At 37.4% G+C, this 16,501-nt stretch overlaps 8 protein-coding genes across 11 annotated transcripts; 4 read left to right on the top strand and 4 right to left on the bottom strand.

The window, feature by feature from the left end:
- Positions 1-1,067: 1,067 nt before the first annotated feature.
- On the top strand, positions 1,068-2,927 carry LOC117576113 (uncharacterized protein CG4951). The gene is made up of 7 exons (XM_034260670.2): positions 1,068-1,233; positions 1,299-1,708; positions 1,768-1,974; positions 2,036-2,119; positions 2,181-2,357; positions 2,423-2,630; positions 2,687-2,927. The coding sequence occupies exons 1-7, from the start codon at positions 1,108-1,110 to the stop codon at positions 2,852-2,854; spliced, it is 1,380 nt and encodes a 459-aa protein (XP_034116561.1). The 5' UTR covers positions 1,068-1,107; the 3' UTR covers positions 2,855-2,927.
- A 683-nt stretch (positions 2,928-3,610) lies between these two features.
- On the top strand, positions 3,611-5,288 carry LOC117573617 (transcription factor Ouib). The gene is made up of 6 exons (XM_034256916.2): positions 3,611-3,873; positions 3,936-4,061; positions 4,120-4,646; positions 4,715-4,849; positions 4,913-5,023; positions 5,085-5,288. The coding sequence occupies exons 1-6, from the start codon at positions 3,742-3,744 to the stop codon at positions 5,215-5,217; spliced, it is 1,164 nt and encodes a 387-aa protein (XP_034112807.1). The 5' UTR covers positions 3,611-3,741; the 3' UTR covers positions 5,218-5,288.
- Positions 5,289-5,477: 189 nt separating this feature from the next.
- On the top strand, positions 5,478-7,394 carry LOC117573616 (transcription factor Ouib). 2 transcript variants are annotated; one of them, XM_034256915.2, is made up of 5 exons: positions 5,478-5,917; positions 5,981-6,404; positions 6,465-6,873; positions 6,933-7,043; positions 7,101-7,394. In XM_034256915.2, exons 1-5 carry the CDS (start codon positions 5,801-5,803, stop codon positions 7,213-7,215), a joined length of 1,176 nt encoding a protein of 391 aa, XP_034112806.1. In that variant the 5' UTR covers positions 5,478-5,800; the 3' UTR covers positions 7,216-7,394. The 2 variants fall into 2 exon arrangements, with proteins under 2 accessions (XP_034112806.1, XP_034112804.1); XM_034256913.2 differs by having other exon boundaries at positions 5,677-5,917; positions 6,459-6,873; positions 7,101-7,393.
- Positions 7,395-7,590: 196 nt separating this feature from the next.
- LOC117573619 (zinc finger protein 420) lies at positions 7,591-9,196 on the top strand. 2 transcript variants are annotated; one of them, XM_034256920.2, is made up of 4 exons: positions 7,591-7,789; positions 7,863-8,638; positions 8,696-8,767; positions 9,107-9,196. In XM_034256920.2, the coding sequence occupies exons 1-4, from the start codon at positions 7,673-7,675 to the stop codon at positions 9,132-9,134; spliced, it is 993 nt and encodes a 330-aa protein (XP_034112811.1). In that variant the 5' UTR covers positions 7,591-7,672; the 3' UTR covers positions 9,135-9,196. The 2 variants fall into 2 exon arrangements, with proteins under 2 accessions (XP_034112811.1, XP_034112810.1); XM_034256919.2 differs by lacking the exon at positions 9,107-9,196 and adding an exon at positions 8,829-9,047 and having other exon boundaries at positions 7,592-7,789.
- LOC117573615 (zinc finger and SCAN domain-containing protein 21) lies at positions 8,935-11,562 on the bottom strand. Its single transcript, XM_034256912.2, has 5 exons — positions 11,274-11,562; positions 10,733-11,217; positions 9,684-10,510; positions 9,248-9,625; positions 8,935-9,185 (listed from the first exon to the last, which is right to left on the bottom strand). Exons 1-5 carry the CDS (start codon positions 11,497-11,499, stop codon positions 9,062-9,064), a joined length of 2,040 nt encoding a protein of 679 aa, XP_034112803.2. The 5' UTR covers positions 11,500-11,562; the 3' UTR covers positions 8,935-9,061.
- Positions 11,563-11,660: 98 nt separating this feature from the next.
- On the bottom strand, positions 11,661-13,054 carry LOC127565898 (gastrula zinc finger protein XlCGF8.2DB-like). 2 transcript variants are annotated; one of them, XM_052006786.1, is made up of 5 exons: positions 12,886-13,054; positions 12,444-12,825; positions 12,095-12,392; positions 11,902-12,033; positions 11,661-11,842 (listed from the first exon to the last, which is right to left on the bottom strand). In XM_052006786.1, exons 1-5 carry the CDS (start codon positions 13,000-13,002, stop codon positions 11,722-11,724), a joined length of 1,050 nt encoding a protein of 349 aa, XP_051862746.1. In that variant the 5' UTR covers positions 13,003-13,054; the 3' UTR covers positions 11,661-11,721. The 2 variants fall into 2 exon arrangements, with proteins under 2 accessions (XP_051862746.1, XP_051862745.1); XM_052006785.1 differs by having other exon boundaries at positions 12,095-12,825.
- Positions 13,055-13,234: 180 nt separating this feature from the next.
- Positions 13,235-14,557, bottom strand: LOC127564982 (transcription factor Ouib-like). The gene is made up of 4 exons (XM_052008146.1): positions 14,435-14,557; positions 13,743-14,371; positions 13,575-13,688; positions 13,235-13,512 (listed from the first exon to the last, which is right to left on the bottom strand). Exons 1-4 carry the CDS (start codon positions 14,555-14,557, stop codon positions 13,326-13,328), a joined length of 1,053 nt encoding a protein of 350 aa, XP_051864106.1. The 3' UTR covers positions 13,235-13,325.
- A 160-nt stretch (positions 14,558-14,717) lies between these two features.
- Positions 14,718-16,474, bottom strand: LOC117573350 (transcription factor Ouib-like). Its single transcript, XM_052008144.1, has 4 exons — positions 16,257-16,474; positions 15,410-16,185; positions 15,233-15,346; positions 14,718-14,950 (listed from the first exon to the last, which is right to left on the bottom strand). The coding sequence occupies exons 1-4, from the start codon at positions 16,371-16,373 to the stop codon at positions 14,740-14,742; spliced, it is 1,218 nt and encodes a 405-aa protein (XP_051864104.1). The 5' UTR covers positions 16,374-16,474; the 3' UTR covers positions 14,718-14,739.
- Positions 16,475-16,501: the final 27 nt, after the last annotated feature.

Below are 16,501 nucleotides of genomic sequence, written 5' to 3'. Positions count from 1 at the left end.
CTACTGAAGAGTTTAATGCTTTGGCAAATTCCTCGCTGTAACAGCCCCAATCAAAATCGCTTAAAGCATGCTATTCGACAGCTTCTCCCAATAATGTTCCTTCCTGTAGACGGCACAAATATCTGTCTAAAGACCAAAAAGAAAAGTTGCTCTAGTGACAAGTCCATACCAGGCATTTTTTTGTTTGGTGTCATAGGTTATATGTTGTTCATGGACCTGCTTTTGAAATTTTATGTGTAAACGAGTCTACATGAGCCTATGCGGGATGCCATCGTTGTCTCTTTTAACAATGCCTCCTAGCGAGTCTCTTTATCAATCCAGGTTGCATTATTAAGGATTTCGTGTAGAAACTCGCGCAATTCCTCAATTGAGTTGCTTTGTCACTGTGAACGATAAAATCGAAATCCAGCTCGGAAAGCTTTAAGTACTGTTGAAATGGGTACATCCTAATAATATCTTCATTGATCAGACCCATGCCTACGTAGCTCGTCAAATAGGCACTCATGTTGAACCAGCTGAAATTCGAGGCTTGCCATGCTTCCCCGTCTATAGCGGGAAATCCACCAATCGACCTGATAAGCTTTAGATAAGCAGTTGTTGGCAGGAGATAGAGCTAAGCGTTTAGGCACGCGATATTGAATTGTTGCGAAGTTTTCAAACAATTTAATTATTAATTAATTATTATAAAGAACTTTCAAATTAGAATATATCGTTATGAATTTTACACTAGACGGTCTAATAAAACAAAAAAAAATCGAGTTCCAGAGCATCCAAAAAGCTTTCCTACTTCTTGTGCATGATACAATTATACAAGGTAGTCCCGTCGGGACTTGTGTATTTTGTATCATGTTCATGTGTATTTTGAAATAAAAAATGCAATAAAAGCACGCCGATGTTTTAAAATTTGATATCGATACTACCATACATTTCAGCCTGAGTGTGAAAATAGTACGCTAATCAGATCTATCCAATCGGTAATTAAAAATGTAATTTTTAATTTTGTTTTTTTATAGAAGTGTCAAATTGCAATTATATTTATATCTTGCAAAATAATAATTAATTTTTGTTGTATATCGATAAGAGCTCAAAATATTCCCGCGATTATTGATGACACGATGCCAGGCGAATGGTCACTTACTATTGTGTTATTGTTTTCATTTGTTTGAGTTGCTCGCCGGCAAAATGAACTTCTGCAGCATCGGTGAATTTCAAGTGATTTTACAGCAATATAAAGTAAGTGCAATGAGTTCGATTTGCATTTATGCATTTTTGCAATAATATTATATATCAATCTCTAGTTTAGGTCACATAAAATATTGTGTACAATCAAAATATTACCGGATGTTGTAAAGTTATACAAAAATAAAGAGCCGGAAAATGATTACAACTGGATGACAGCGGCGCGTTGGAGCAGATTGGAGAGCTGTTTGCAAAGAACATTGGCAGACATTGATAACTGGAAGCGTGAAGCATGCAAGCTAAAAGTCAACATGCAAGTTGACAATTTTAAGGTTTCAATAAAGGCAACACAGCAGTATTTGCCCGCATCAGAGAAGCTGCTAAACGATGATGAGTTATCGAAAGTGAACTTAGGCCTTGAGATAGTGCTGCAATACATGTCGCACGAGGATATCATTATCCAGAGTAACGAGAGAGTGCCATTTAAACGAACTCAATTGGATGCTGAGGGAAGAAACAATTCAACCTCGTAAGAATTATAATAAACGACTTTCAATGTAGATTATATTGTTACAACCTCTACACTAGACGGTCTAGTAAGACGAAGGAAAGCGAGCTGCAGAGCAGCCAAAAAGCTTCGTCGTCGAGTAAAATACCACCATCGTCATTATCCTCCCGAGACCGAAGATCGATGTCGCTAGATAGTAAACAACAAAAGATCTCGGAGTCAATCACCCAAAGTGAACACATGCCGCGTAAAACGCGATCAAAGCGCTTAAAGAGTCCGCGTTCAAGGTATAATCATGTTTAAATTTCTTTAAAATATTAATAAATACTTGAACATTATTGCTTCAAGGTCAAATTCTAGAGAAGCAAAGCAAGAACGTCGTTCACCTCGTTCTCCAATAAAGACAGATCGTTACAGGGAATATGTCATCAGGTAAAATTTCATTCCAACTCAACTGCAGCTTTTTATATTAAAGAAAATCTTCAATCTACAGCAAAGAAAAGTCACGTAAACACAAGATAAAAGATTCCGTACAAAAAGATGACTCCAGTTCAAAAAAAATGCAAATATCTGCGATAAAACCTTCACCAATTGTGCAACTCAATGGAGAAGCTCTTCGGAAAATCAACGAAATGCTCGATGTTCCCAAGCCACGTAAAGTAGATATACTGTAAGTTCTCTTAAGCACATTAATTGCAATTGAACATTTTTTTATATATTTGTTTCGTTTCACAGACTACTGGAGGACATGGACGAGGCAACAGTTTTGAACACATTTGAGAAATATCGGGTTAACTTTGATCAGGTATTCGAGGAAAGGCAGCATAAGTTTCAAACCACAAATTACCTGTCCATTGATCATTGCCATATTATGCATATCTTAAATGAAACTATACGTTCCAATATGATTAAGAAACTCGGTGAAGTTTACTGCAAATCTGGCGTAAGTTTTTAATTTTTAGTTGATATCTGAAGAGAACTAAAGAACTAAATTTGCAGCCGCATGGAACTCTTATTATAAACGCTTTATTACCACTTTGGATAATTCGTTTGTTTATGGACAAATATCAATTTACTGAGGATGAGGCAGTACGTCAAATTGCAGACCAATTGAAATATAGCACCTATCAAAATGCTCTAAAGAATGAGCCACTTTGCTTGCATTGAAAGTGGCTGAGCAAATATTATTATTATTGTTGTAGAACCACGGTTGCCACTTCAAAAATTTTTAACGAGCCAATTTGAATAAAAAAGAACCAAATTTTTATTTATTATTTATTTTGATTTTTTTTTTTAAACATAAATAAACCATTTTTCTGCAATGAAACAGCTTAACAGCTAATGCTTAAGTCATTCTGAGACCAAACATATTCAGCTTTCTTTTAAAGTCTTTGTCAGACATATCATGAGTATCTTATCTTATCTTAATTTAAATCTTTGTGCGATCGAACATAGTGCGTTTCTTTATTTCAAATTAATTTCTTGCATAGCATTATGCTGTTAATTAAAAAATTTTTGGCTCTGCTGCAGCAGAGCTGTGTGGGAGTGATAATAAGTTGTGTACAAAAGTAATGAGATCTTTAAACACACTTTCATTTAATCCATTTGTAGTCATTGAAATGTTATCCCAAAATAAAACTATATCAGTTTCTTTTTTTAATATATCGTTTCATAACATCAGCATTTTCCACTGATTTATTATTTTGTCGAACTCTGATTCGCAGAGGTATTCAAAATTGTTTAGCAGTGAAACAATGTTCCACTTCTCAGCGGAAAGAACTTTGGCTCAAAAGAACATTGAAAAACAGTCAGCCGTTAATTTATTGAATTACTTTTATATATAGAAAAAAAATAAACGTACAAAATATTTACTTGAATATATTAAAAAAGCAAGAAACGAAAAATACTAGAAAAATAATTGCACACTCCGGTCACACAGAAGTACGGTCAAAAGAAAAACTGAGAACTAGCTGCAAAAATAAATTAAGAAAGACGCCTTATTATCGTTCACATTGTTGTTTGTTATTATTATTGTTAAGAACAGTTTTGAAACGATGCCCGAGTACATGATATGTCGAATATGTCTAACGGAAGACATGAATGTAGATACCATGACACCCCTCTATGACAATCAGAACGCCCAGTGTCCACTGGTCCGCAAAATAGAAGAAATCGGCAGCATTAAGGTATGCTTCTATAAATATACATATATATTCATATATCGTTGATTTATGTGTTTGATTTGCAGCTGCCACCCCTGGAGGACATGCCCAGCCTTCTCTGCTGTAGTTGCGTCAGCAGCCTGACCAGCGCCTATAAATTCCGTGAGTTGTGCCAAGAAAGTGAACGAACCTTCGCCAGCAGCGTTGTTAAGGTAAAGCGTCACCCTTATAATTGCCAATCAAAAATAAAAGCTATGCTGGTGTTTGCAGGCCGAATTAAAGCTAGAACCCTCCGACGATGCCACACAATTGGATAGCGAATCTGTGGAATACATTTATGAGGCGGCGACCAACGAGTTTATCGATGCCGACGAAGACATTGAGTTTGGCACCATGCTGGAAGAACGTTTGGAGGATACGATTGAGGCGGCGGACACGGAAACAGTATACGATGATTTCGAGGAATCCGGTGAATTAGATGATAAGAACCTATTGCTGGGCAATGCCAGTGATAGTGATTACAATCCCAGCGAGCGTTTACGGAAACCGAAGGTGCGTAAAACGCGACACAATAAACGTGGCCGCGGAAGGCCACGAACTGCAACGCATTCTGTGCTGAAGAATGGTGGTCAAGGCAAAGCAATGGCAACAACAAATGCTGGCACAAGTGTTAACAAATCCAGTGAGGAGACCTCGACGAATATTATGTGTGAAATATGCGGCAACATCTACTCAAAAAGGGCTGCACTCAACATACATATGCGTCGGCACATGGCCGAAAAGCCATTCGAATGCGAGTAGGTTTCTATTCTTAAACATATCATAATTCCTTCAATATATAATTTGGGATTGGTGTCTCTTGCAGAATCTGCGCTAAAACGTTTGCTGGTCCCTCAGAGTTGAATCGCCACATTCGCGTTCACACAGGGGAAAAACCGTTTACATGCAAATACTGTTCGCGATCATTTGCGGATCGCAGTTCCAACATCCGACATGAAAGGTAGGATGACAACTAAATATTTTGTATGCCTAACTGAAAGAGTGCTATCTATTCTTTTTCTAGAACGCACACAAATGAGCGCCCGTTTAGCTGTATAACGTGTGGCAAATCCTTTTCGTATTCGAACGTCCTTAAGAATCATATGCTGACTCATACGGGCGAAAAGCCTTTCTTGTACGAGAAACTGCTTTTATAAATGTAATATTGTAATATTACAACTAATTAATCATTTCAGATGCATGCCGTGCAATAAAACATTTTCCCGCAAGCATCAGCTGGAGCAGCACATTGGAACTATGACCCATCAGCAAACTGTGAGAGCTCTGCAATCCAATAATGAACCAACTCGACACTCTGAGATATATTAGTCATCAATTCTTATGTTTAATTGTAAAATATAAATACTTATTGTAAATAAAAGTACAAATTTAAGATGTTATTTACATTAATCATTTAATTTGTATTTTACTTGTTCCTTCAGTTTGCGACTGTGACTTCCTATGCGCACTCAGATGTAAAACTACCTAGAACCATTACATTGCAGATTAGAAAGATTACAGCTGCAGGAAGATAGTTTAGAATAGGCTCACGGCAATGTCCAATTAACTTGGCCCAAGCAAATGCAGAACTTTTTCTCGTGCATATTAATAATATGGTTGATTAATTTAATGAGCAGGTGTGTATGAATTTTCGTTTTCAAACGTATTTACTTGAAACACCCACATCCATTCATTTTTTCAAATAAAAATTGGCATCGATTATACAAAAAATCGATGCTTTCATTTATTACACTTATCGAAGTATCGATGCATAATTTTACAATTTTTGGCGTATTTCACCTGTGCTCTGCTGTGATCAGCTGTTTATATTTCCAATTAGAAAATTTTGTTTTGTTGCTTTAATAACAAATAATAATATAAATATACATCTTCTTTATTAAACAACAACAAAATGGTACTACAATGCAGGACATGTGCTAAAGTTATTTATAATAACAATCCAACGAATATCTTCGCGACTGAAAACTTTCAAGTGCTGTCCAACATTCAAATGATAGCTGGAACTGCGGCAAGTTGAAGTGCAATCAAAATGCGTTTCCAAATTATATTTACAATTTATTGTTGCTTATAGCTAGAAGAAATTCCTGGTCTACCAATGCACATATGCGCTTGTTGTCTCGTTGACGTGAAGCGTGCAATTTTCCATACAAAAACATTTCGAGAACGTTGCAACAGGACACAAGAACAACTCCAGAGCTTGTTGAGCGAACATCAATCAGATGATGATGATGATGGTCAAGAACACATGAAGGAAGAAATAAGCAGTGTTTTCGAGAAAATCTTTCCCAAACCTAACGAGTACATTGCAGATAATTTGGTGGAATTGGAAGTACCTAGTACAAATGATGATGGTGAGGATGATAGTGACATGGATCCGGACTTCTTGACTGCCATCGTAAAGAACGAAGTAAAAAGCATAGATACGTATAGTAGTGAATGTCAAGATTCAGAGGAAGAAATCATTTCAGATCTAGACAATGATTTCAGCCCCAATGGTATAACACAAATATATTTTATATTGCGATTATATAAAAACGTTTTTATTTAAGCTATAGAAGTTGATGAACAGACGATAACAGAGAACACGCAGCTATGTTCAAGCAATCAAGAAAACAAGAATCACAGAGAAGATTGCATAACGAATACACCCAAAGTCAAGCGCTATAGAAGCTGGAAAAATCTGACAGAGGAGCAAATCGTTGAACGCAAGCGACAACAACGACGCCGCGATTGCATTTGTGATCAATGTGGCAAACATTTCACAGATCAGAGCAATTTTAAGCTGCACATGATCCGACACACGGGCATCAAGAACTTTGAGTGCCAACGATGCTCAAAACGTTTCTACACAGATCACTTGCTGCAGCTCCACGAACGAATCGTGCATCAGGGCGAACGTCCTTATGGCTGTAAATACTGCAATAAAACGTTTCACAACAGCACATCACGTGCCGTTCACGAACGGTAATTGAATCTACCTACATGGATACATAGTCAATTAATTTATTTTTCAATTTTTTCAGCCATCACACCAATTTGCGTCCTTTTTCCTGCGACTATTGTGAGAAAGAGTTCATCTCTGCATCGGATCTTAAACGTCATATTTTAATACATAACGGAATCCGAGCATTTTTGTATGTAATTAATTTTAAACAAAATAACTTTAGATTAATTATTACTGAATTTCACAGCTGCGAGATATGTAACAAGAACTTTCAACGAAGTACACATTTGAAGGCTCACTTGAAATCAAAACTACACGCTTTGAAAGCCAACGGAGATGATACATTAAAGGAGTCTAATTAATCTGTCGAATCGAGTCCAATTAACAACTATTTTAAGAAACTTAGCTCTATTATAAGTAATCTAATCATAACTAAATATTGGACTATTGTGTGTAAATGTGTTCGACTATTATGTCAGGTCAATTAATGTTTTTATATATTTATATAAATTTTGTATGCAGGAATATACAATTTACATTTTATAATTTAAAAATTAAAATATAGAATTTTTTTGTAATACATTGTAATTTTATTTAATAGGACTGATCACTTTTTAACGTTCGCTTCTGTTGCAAACATATTGTAAAATGAAGTTTAGTATTTTCTTGCTTCTGGAATATGGGAGTCTAGTATTTTATATATTTTTGACTGGATTCGGCATATATTGGCTAATCAAATGCTGCCACGCTGCCTCTGCCGACAAATAAACAAAATACGCTGCTTGACCAATTGAAGTTTTATTTAAATTTTTATCGAATATGGAAAGTTTTTGCCGTACTTGCGGCAAAACAGTGAATATAGAAAATTGTATCAAAATTTTTTCGACCCAGGGCCGTCAACTGCTGCACTTGGTGCGCACAATTTCCAACTGCTGGGTACTGACAAAATAAAACCACTTAAAAACTCGGTGAATTACAAACACTAACAGCTCCATTTACCCCTTCATAGGTAGAAAATGTTGTCGGGTTTCCAATTTATATGTGCAACGACTGCCAAACGCTGCTGAAAAAGCTAAGCACGTTTCGTAAACGTTGTGCCAAAATTGAAGCATTCCTCACCAGACGTAAAAATAAGTTGAGCGCGAACGATGGCATTTCACCAGCGATATTACAAGAAGCTTGTAAAGTTACGGCTGACCCGCTGCGAATAGAAGAGGAACCGGTGAACATTAAGGAAGAACCAGCGGGGGAGGAGCATTACAATCTGCACGAGGAGGACGCAGAGAATGTCCAGCATCAACAGACTGAAAGCGAAGACTACGACGTTGCCTCTTTACCTTTTGATGGGACTACCCAAGAGGCGCAAGTCGTGGATGTTCCTGTTATTGGCCATGCACAACAACCTAAGCTCGAGGCAAACAATGCAGTGAGAAGCAAGCTTGAATCCCGCAAGTACACAATGCGTGTGGGCAAAAGAACTATGTACATTAAGCTTACGGATGAGCAACAACCCAAACGTATTGTGGACCGTGAACGGCAATGGGCATCGGCTCGACCCTGTATCTGTGAGCACTGTGGCCGCCAGTTCAAGGATGGCAGCAATCTGAATGTTCATCTCTTGCGGCACACGGGCACTAAAAACTACGAGTGTAAGCAATGTAACGAGAAATGCTACACATTGCATTTGTTAAGACGGCATCAGCTGAAGCACACAGAGGGACCATATGAATGCACCTTCTGTGGTTTACAATACAGTACAAATAGCTCGCGAGTGCGTCACGAACGGTGAGTTTACTTTTAAAAAAAAGAGTTTACGATATAATCTCGATCTTCCTTTGGCAGCGAGGCGTGTAAGAAAGGACGAGCACCGCAGTCCAAAACCGAGGTGATCAAACGCGGCGAACGCACTTTTCAGTAAGTTATATTCACTCAGTAATCAATGTTGTTAGTCACATTTGTTTTTATAAATCTGCAGCTGTGATGTCTGTGATCTTTGGTTCCTGCGTGCTGGGAATCTCACACAGCACCTAAATTCCTCGAACCACATTGCTAATGAACGTCGCAAAAACAAAAAGTTTCAATTAAAGCAGAAGGAATCATAAGATGTGCCACTTTGAGACTTCTATTCATATCAAAATAAAACTATTCCATTTGTGCATTTTTTTAAACTTAAATTATATACAAATATTAGTCTAATTCCCTTTCTATTTAGCTTGAGTCTTCTACAATCTGCTCTTTTTCTACCTTTTGCAGATTATCCTTGTGCATTTTGCTGAACTGATGCGAATACAAGTTGAACTTGTACCGAAAATATGCATCACAAATGCCGCACCTGAAATCGACAATTAATGTTTAGTAAAACATGTTTAAGATAATGTAAGAATTAAATCGAACCTGTAAGGACGTTCGCCGGTATGAATGCGCTCATGCTCTTTCAGTTTGCTGCGCACATAGAATCCCTTGAGGCAAATATCGCATTCGAAGGGCCGCTTGCTGTCGTGTCTCATTTCATGCTTTTTTTTCGATTGCGGATCCGCAAATCGCATTTCACAGAGCTTGCACTTGAAGGGCGTCAGACCCAAGTGTAGATTAATATGACCATTTAACGCATATTTTGTTGCATAGCTCTTGTCACAATAGTTGCAATAATGACGAACATTTTCCTTAGGCTGTGATTCCTGTGCTGGCAGCGGTGGCTTCTCCTTAATCTCGAGCCGCTGATTCAATTTATTGACATTGCGGTGAATACGTGGCGATGCTCCATGAACGTTTCTGTATCAGATAAAATAATTGGTTATTTCTTAAATCAATTAATAATTTTCCTTCTTACTTTTCATGCAGATAACGAGTATTCGATGAACTAAATGCTTTCGTGCAATAGTTGCAGACAAATGGTAGTTCGCCGCGATGCCGGACACGGATATGCATGTTTCTCATGTAAGCGTCATAGAATTGTTTGGGACACTCGGGGCAAGGATAGTTCTTGGTGCGCGTGTGGCGCAGCATGTGTATGGTTAGATTACAACGCACTCGGAACGAGGCGCCACATTGATCGCACACATGATTGAGTGGTAGTGCTCTGATCTGTTCACGACGAATGCGATTTTTCTCTTCTCTCGTACGCTTTGTGCGCTTAGGTTTCTTTTCCTGAACTCGGCGCTTTCGTTGTTTAATCACTGGCGTCTTTGGTATGGGCGTTGGCGTTGATACTACCTTCTTTTTGCGGGGCCGCGGCAGCTTATCCATACCTCTGTATTCGTTTAAAAGATCTTCATAGATCTGCGCCCCCAACGCAATGCTATTCGAATCTCCTGAGCCCGGATGTTGCACCTGACCCGTTTTTCTAATTACAGCATTTGGCATAGGCTCCACAATAATAGTGGCTTGCTCACTTTCGCCTTCTGCTGACAGTATTGTAACATATTGCTCCGCTTTCATATCGCTGCTGTTGTCGTTGTTATTGTCAAGCGTCTGTGTTTCCTCCTCATTCTTGCAATTAGACACCTCCATTTTAATTTGGCTATCAAGATCCACATCGTCGCCACCTTGAAGTTGAAGCTCTGTGCGAATACAAGTTTCACGGAACTCGATTGCGATGCGCAAGTTGTCCACGCAATTGGCGCACATGAAGCGTGAAATTTCTTCGGGACATTGTATCTGCAATAATAAAATTGACCACATTAGTACAAGGTCTAAACCACTTAGTTATTACTCAAATATTTAAAAATACACTTCTCACAAATACACTACTAAAATTCCTTTATATCGAATCGTAAATTAAAAATAAAATAAAATATTCCAAAGAATAGACGCCTATAAGTTAGCTGACTCTTACATTTTAAATAAACTATAAATTAGTTATTACATTTTATAACTTACCCAAATTCCCGTTATGACTTCAATGTGATACAACATCACAGCATTTTCTTCGCAGCAAAGATCTTTCGCTTTATCATCAGCGACAAAGCAACGACCACAAGTGCGACATTTCTGCTGCTCAATTAATGGTGTTGCTAGTTCATCCTTTTGACTGACTTCAACTACTATTTTCAACTGCTGCCCAGCCTGCTCCTCTGCCAAGGGATCTGCTTCTGTAGGCATGGGCGTAAATGAAACGAAAGCATTTCCCGTGGCGCTGACAAAATCCGGCACTGAGACAATGCCTGTATTGCGCACAAAATCTGGGGCAATTATAATTTCTCCACTGGCCTCGGCTGCCTCACGTGCTTCCGCCTCCTCGAGCAGTTCAGCGACCAGCTTTTGATTCTTAAGTTTCTCCGACTTTTCACGTTCAGCCTCACTAATATCATTTTTATTGATACACGGCACTGCGCCTGGTCTCAGTGTACGCTTCGAGCATAGGCCTGAAAAATAGGCTTTGAGTATTGAATACTGTATTACATCGTAAACAATAACAAACCCATTTGAAATTGTAATCCTCCCTGGATGTCTTCCTCTTTAAAGTGCTCATTGCATATGACACTCTTGAGGTAGCTCTTTAGTTTGTCTTTACTGTTCTTGCGGCAAAACAAAAACCACTTTTTTAAAGTTTCTGGATTCTTTGGAAAGCTAAAAAAGCTATATTGTTGTGAATGTTTTTGACGCGACTTGAATTTGTTTGTGCAGTTATGCACCGCGCACTTCATTTTTTAATGCAAATTATTATTTTATTTGTGACGTCGATAGCGTGACCGCAAGCTGCATTTGAGAATATACTGTTTTGGTTTTCAGAAAAATACTGCTTTCTTCATAGGCTTGGTAACATTTGCAACTGGTAACAAGCAATAATCGATAACGCAGCGTTGCGTTAAGCGGTTATTTTCAAATTTTATTTTGTGTAAATCTATATAATATATATAGATATTTGCTTAATCAGAGTCAACACCAGTTTCATCCAACTTAGACGTTGCTTTCTTTTGATGAGTCTTAGAGCGATAATGTGTTTGTAAGCTTGACTTTCGATTGAAGTAAATGCAACAAATTTCACAGCTGAAACAATATATGCAATAAAATCAGTGACAATCAAGGAAAATATTATAAAGACATACTAGAATGGTTGTTCACCGGTGTGCACAATGGCATGTTTATCCAAAGTACTTTTATTTACGAAATGTTTACCACATAAGGTACAAGTGTACGTCACCATCTTGGTTTCAGTCTCTACATGCTCGACATGGGATCTTGAAAGAAAAACGAATGTTAATACAAATATGAATTAAATTATTGAGCATTGTTAATTACCTTTGATGCCGTAATCGTGCCATACTATTTACAAAACGTTTGCCACAATATTTACAGGCATATGGCTGCTCTCCTCGATGCTGAATGCGTGTGTGTAAATTAACCAAATGCTTCGAATAATCTTTATAATCGCATTCCTCACAAGTATATCGTTTAACACCTAAATGTCGCTGAACGTGACGGTTGAAGTTGGCATTGTCATTAAAATGTCTTCCGCAATGATCACAAAAGAAATCCCTTGGCTTTTTAATCTTTTTAGAAGTTAACGAATTATGGCGACTCTGGTTTGAAGTGTCATCTAGCAACAAGTGGTTAGAATATAAAATCGGCTCAGTTTTATTTAAATTACTATCACTCTGTTCATCCTCGTCCTTTAAACTGCAGTGATGCTGACGATGTTGACTTAAACTCGCTTCATCCACGAAACTTCCACCACATAAATCGCAAAAGCAAACCCTTGGTGAGTGTATTTGCGATGTAACTACTTTGTAGGGCAAATTTTGATTAAACTCCACTTCAATTGCATCTACTTTGTCCTCCAGCTCAATTTTCATGCCCTCATTAGCCAAAGGATCATCAATATTGTCCTCTAAATTTCCTTTGAAAGAACAGCCTCTCTTCAGATATAGCCGATTACTTTTTATGCAGCGGGTTCGAAATTCAATGGCATTATTTAAGTTAGTTAAGCAATTTGAGCAAATTATACTAGGTACATTTAATTCTTTTGTTAGCTAAAATGAATAAATAAACAAAATTATTCTCTCTGCACCCCAGACATTATTATCTCTTACCCAAATACCAGTAAGAATCTTTATTTTCTGCAGAATATCGTCGTCATCAAATAATTGTTTCAATTTATGTCGATGAGTTCGTTTCCCACAAGTCCGACAGCGAAATGTCTCAGACATTTTTATATTTTGTTTGTTTTGTTGGCGTTTGTTTATGTTTATCCATATAAGAACAGGGCTGTTATTACGTTAAACAAGTTGTTGTATTGTGTGAATGTCATATTTACAATTCAAACATGCATTGTGTGAATGTCATCGCCTTCAACTATAGGATTGTATCACATAGAATTGCTATTTAACAATTTGGTATATTTATTTTATTACTAAATTTATTATTTAATAATCAGAATTATTTAATTTAAACAACGCAAAAAATGTTCTATTACAAATTGTACCATTTACTTCTAACGACTATGAATTTAAGCGACTTGATTTCGTCCGCTTCATTCATCCAATTCCTCAATAATTGATTCTGCAAATTCCAAGTCTTCCTGTTCCACAATAATATCCTCTTCCAAGTCGTCAAAATCTTCGCCTTGAGCCTGAGCAGCTTTTTTTTGGTGTTGCTTTGAGCGATAGTGTAATTTTAAATTTGTATTTCGAGGAAATGCAACATTGCAAACTTCGCAACTGAAATGTAAAAATCATTAACAATGATGATCAAATAGTTAAAGATTCCATATTAAACAAACCGATATGGTCGTTCACCAGTGTGCAAAAATTCATGTTTATTCAAGCAGGATCTAGTGCGATATGTTTTGCCACACACGCGACACTCATAGGCCCTATCACGCATATGTTGTAGTCTAAAAAAAAAAAATTAATATAATAAATCATAGTACTTGTATTGTTATGCTTACTGTTCATGTCGGGAACGGGAGGTGCTGGTATAAAATCGTTGCTCACAATGCTTGCAAGCATAAGGCATTTCACCTTGGTGTTTGACGCGAATATGCAAATTTAGCAGATGTCCTGTGTAGTATTTTTCACCACATTCCTGGCACTCGAATGACTTTATTCCCGTATGTCGCACAATGTGAATTTTTAGATTGCTGGCATCGGTGAAGTATCGGCCACATTGATCGCACACATAGGTCTTGGTATTTGATTTACCTTTCTTTTTAATATTTGTTTTAATTTTTTTTGAACTTACGCGCTCAATTTGATTGGAGCGCTGCTCTACTGAACGGTTGCTCATCTGTTGCATTTGTCTCTGCTTTGGACTTTGTTTTTTGCTTGGCTTGCAGCTAACGGCAATTTGCATTTGCTTACGTTTATGTTCGCTTACTATATGATTTGCTTGCTGCTCACTCATTACAATCTCTGTATTCTCCATTTCTGTAGTAAGTGGATCGGATATTGTTGCTCCTTTTCCATTTCGCAAATATTTGTTTGTTTGGATACAGCGTTCTCGGAAGCTGATTGAATGGTTCAAATCTAAATGGCAACAAGCACAAATGTGCTTTGGCAGGTCTGGTTCCTCGGTTAACTACAAACATAAAGAATACGCATTTAAATATTTACTTTATTTAACAATTACTCCAAAACTTACGTAGATGCCCGTCAACATGTGTAGCTGATTTAAAAGGGTTTTACCTTCCGGACCAAAGAGATTTTTAGCATTGAGATTGTAAATCTTTTCTCCACATGTTCTACACAAAATTAATTGTGACATTTTTATTTTTTTGTAAAATATATTGCTTTATTTTAGCCAGCCTTAAAAATGTGTTTTTGCTTCGATTAAAATTTGTAATAAACAAACAAATGCGAATGGCAAATAAGTACAGCTGTTACACGCGTTTTCGTGTGACTGCCGCTTATATCTTAGGCTCCACAGCACATTCGTTTTCATTCGTTTTACACATCTAACTCCGCCAATAGTGAGTCTGGAAACGGAATTGCTTCGTTGGCCACGTTAGTCTCGTCATTGCTGACCACGGTGGGAGCAGCATTGAGAACATCATTTGGATTTATGTGCGCTTCGCTGGCTCGCTTCTGATGCTGCTTTGTACGACAGTGAATCCTTAAACCAGGTCTTCGAGGAAAGGCCACATTGCACAGATCACAGCTAAAAAAGGAACAATAATGAAAAATATGGATTCAGGTACATTAAATTGTATAAATTCTAGGATAACAATTATATGATTCAATAAAAGCTATAAATTTTTTTATATATAACAACTAAATGTATTATTTAAAAAAAATTATATTTGTCATTATTGTTTTAGGACAAAAGGTAAAATGATATCAGAGCAGTTATATTATTATTTTAATGCTAAGTCTATGCCAAAGATGTGGTTTATTACTTTTATTTATGTAGCCCCAAATTATTTATCCAAATAAAACTTACCGATAAGGACGCAGACCTGTGTGCAAAAATTTATGTTTATTCAAACACGACTTGGTCAAATACTTTTTGCCGCAAATCTTGCACTCAAACGCCCAATCTCGAATATGACGCACTCTACAATAGTATATATATATTAATTAAATTTATGAATTACCAGGAAACAATTCCAAATATTACCTTTCATGGCGAATCCGTGTGCTGCCCGAGTGGAAGCGTTCATCACAAAATTTGCAGGCAAATGGCTTTTCGCCCTTGTGTTTCACACGAATATGCAATCGCATCAGATATTTGGAGTAGTGTTCAGAGCCGCATTCCTCACACTTGAAATTCTTCTCACCCCTATGGCGTCTCATGTGTAGCTCGTGGTTGGCGATTGAATTCGATTGGAGACCGCATAATTCGCAGATGAATTTGTCTAACTTATCATCTTTTTTGATGCTCGACATGTTGGTCGTTTTATTCTTGGTTTTATCAACACTTTCAGTTGGTTCTGTACGCTTCACTTTAACATCAACATCACCATCAGTTGAGGGCAATTGTTGTGGCACTGGAGCTTCGGAACTTGCTTCGTCGGCACTCCAATCGTTCACTTCATCACATGACGAGCTCAGGTTGTCCTCACTATTGCTCCAACTATTCAAGGGCTTTAAACCCATTGGTGTAGCCGCAACAGGAGTATTTACTTTAGAGTATTTATCTTTTGTGAATAATTTTTCTTTTGGTATTGGTTGTTTCTGTGTTTGAAGACGATGTGAAGTTTTTGCTTTAGGACTTGATAACATAGACTCCCTTGGGAAGCCTCTGTTTGAAACTGTTAGCCTCATTCTTTCCAGTTTCCTCTGCTGAAACGACTGCTCCGTTTGCAGACAACGCTCGCGAAATGCGATTGCGTGACACAAATCCAAATGACAGCAGCCGCAAATATAGTTAGGCATATGAATGTCTTCTCTTAACTGCAATTTAGGATAAACACATGTTGCTTAACATCCTTTTTTTTTGTGGTGTTGTTTTGCAAGAAGCTTACCAGGATGCCAGTTAAACTTTGGATGTTTAATACGATTTCATCGCCATCGTCGTCGAAAAGGTTTTTGGTATTCGGATTAAATATCTTTTCAGCACACATTCTGCATTGCATAGACATTTTTTAAAAAGCGTCTTCGTTTAATGTGCAATGTTTTTATGCATCAACTCCGATTTTAGACGACAGACAGAGCTGTTTTTTTGTTGTATGTAAACAAACACGAGAATGGCATGCGTGTGTAGCAGCGC

Source organism: Drosophila albomicans, chromosome 2R (genome assembly GCF_009650485.2).
Source record: "Drosophila albomicans strain 15112-1751.03 chromosome 2R, ASM965048v2, whole genome shotgun sequence".
NCBI classification, from domain to species: Eukaryota; Metazoa; Arthropoda; class Insecta; order Diptera; family Drosophilidae; genus Drosophila; species Drosophila albomicans.
Note: the sequence above shows the minus strand (reverse complement) of the source record. Positions and strands in the feature narration are given on the sequence as shown.

Bases quoted from the DNA above. Each gene is read 5' to 3' on its own strand.
- LOC117573615 (XM_034256912.2), bottom strand. From the start codon at position 11,499: ATGAAGTGCGCGGTGCATAACTGCACAAACAAATTCAAGTCGCGTCAA. The intron at 10,511-10,732 runs GTAAGTTATAAA...TTATTATTGCAG, and splicing joins AAGTCATAACGGGAATTTGG to ATACAATGTCCCGAAGAAAT. The intron at 9,186-9,247 runs GTTCGATTTAAT...TGTCGATTTCAG, and splicing joins ACCGGCGAACGTCCTTACAG to GTGCGGCATTTGTGATGCAT.
- LOC117573616 (XM_034256913.2), top strand. From the start codon at position 5,801: ATGGTACTACAATGCAGGACATGTGCTAAAGTTATTTATAATAACAAT. The intron at 5,918-5,980 runs GCAAGTTGAAGT...TGTTGCTTATAG, and splicing joins AAATGATAGCTGGAACTGCG to CTAGAAGAAATTCCTGGTCT. The intron at 6,874-6,932 runs GTAATTGAATCT...CAATTTTTTCAG, and splicing joins TCACGTGCCGTTCACGAACG to CCATCACACCAATTTGCGTC.
- LOC127565898 (XM_052006785.1), bottom strand. From the start codon at position 13,002: ATGTCTGAGACATTTCGCTGTCGGACTTGTGGGAAACGAACTCATCGA. The intron at 12,034-12,094 runs GTAATTAACAAT...TTTTCTTTCAAG, and splicing joins GCACGATTACGGCATCAAAG to ATCCCATGTCGAGCATGTAG. The intron at 11,843-11,901 runs GTATGTCTTTAT...ATATTGTTTCAG, and splicing joins ACCGGTGAACAACCATTCTA to CTGTGAAATTTGTTGCATTT.
- LOC117573617 (XM_034256916.2), top strand. From the start codon at position 3,742: ATGCCCGAGTACATGATATGTCGAATATGTCTAACGGAAGACATGAAT. The intron at 3,874-3,935 runs GTATGCTTCTAT...TTTGATTTGCAG, and splicing joins AAGAAATCGGCAGCATTAAG to CTGCCACCCCTGGAGGACAT. The intron at 4,647-4,714 runs GTAGGTTTCTAT...TGTCTCTTGCAG, and splicing joins GAAAAGCCATTCGAATGCGA to AATCTGCGCTAAAACGTTTG.
- LOC127564982 (XM_052008146.1), bottom strand. From the start codon at position 14,557: ATGTCACAATTAATTTTGTGTAGAACATGTGGAGAAAAGATTTACAAT. The intron at 13,689-13,742 runs GTAAGCATAACA...TTTTTTTTTTAG, and splicing joins TCCCGTTCCCGACATGAACA to ACTACAACATATGCGTGATA. The intron at 13,513-13,574 runs GTTTGTTTAATA...TTTACATTTCAG, and splicing joins ACTGGTGAACGACCATATCG to TTGCGAAGTTTGCAATGTTG.
- LOC117573619 (XM_034256919.2), top strand. From the start codon at position 7,673: ATGGAAAGTTTTTGCCGTACTTGCGGCAAAACAGTGAATATAGAAAAT. The intron at 7,790-7,862 runs GTACTGACAAAA...ACCCCTTCATAG, and splicing joins GCACAATTTCCAACTGCTGG to GTAGAAAATGTTGTCGGGTT. The intron at 8,639-8,695 runs GTGAGTTTACTT...TTCCTTTGGCAG, and splicing joins TCGCGAGTGCGTCACGAACG to CGAGGCGTGTAAGAAAGGAC.
- LOC117573350 (XM_052008144.1), bottom strand. From the start codon at position 16,373: ATGTCTATGCAATGCAGAATGTGTGCTGAAAAGATATTTAATCCGAAT. The intron at 15,347-15,409 runs GTAATATTTGGA...ATACTATTGTAG, and splicing joins ACACGGATTCGCCATGAAAG to AGTGCGTCATATTCGAGATT. The intron at 14,951-15,232 runs GTAAGTTTTATT...TTCCTTTTTTAG, and splicing joins ACAGGTCTGCGTCCTTATCG to CTGTGATCTGTGCAATGTGG.
- LOC117576113 (XM_034260670.2), top strand. From the start codon at position 1,108: ATGACACGATGCCAGGCGAATGGTCACTTACTATTGTGTTATTGTTTT. The intron at 1,709-1,767 runs GTAAGAATTATA...CCTCTACACTAG, and splicing joins GGAAGAAACAATTCAACCTC to ACGGTCTAGTAAGACGAAGG. The intron at 2,631-2,686 runs GTAAGTTTTTAA...CTAAATTTGCAG, and splicing joins AAGTTTACTGCAAATCTGGC to CCGCATGGAACTCTTATTAT.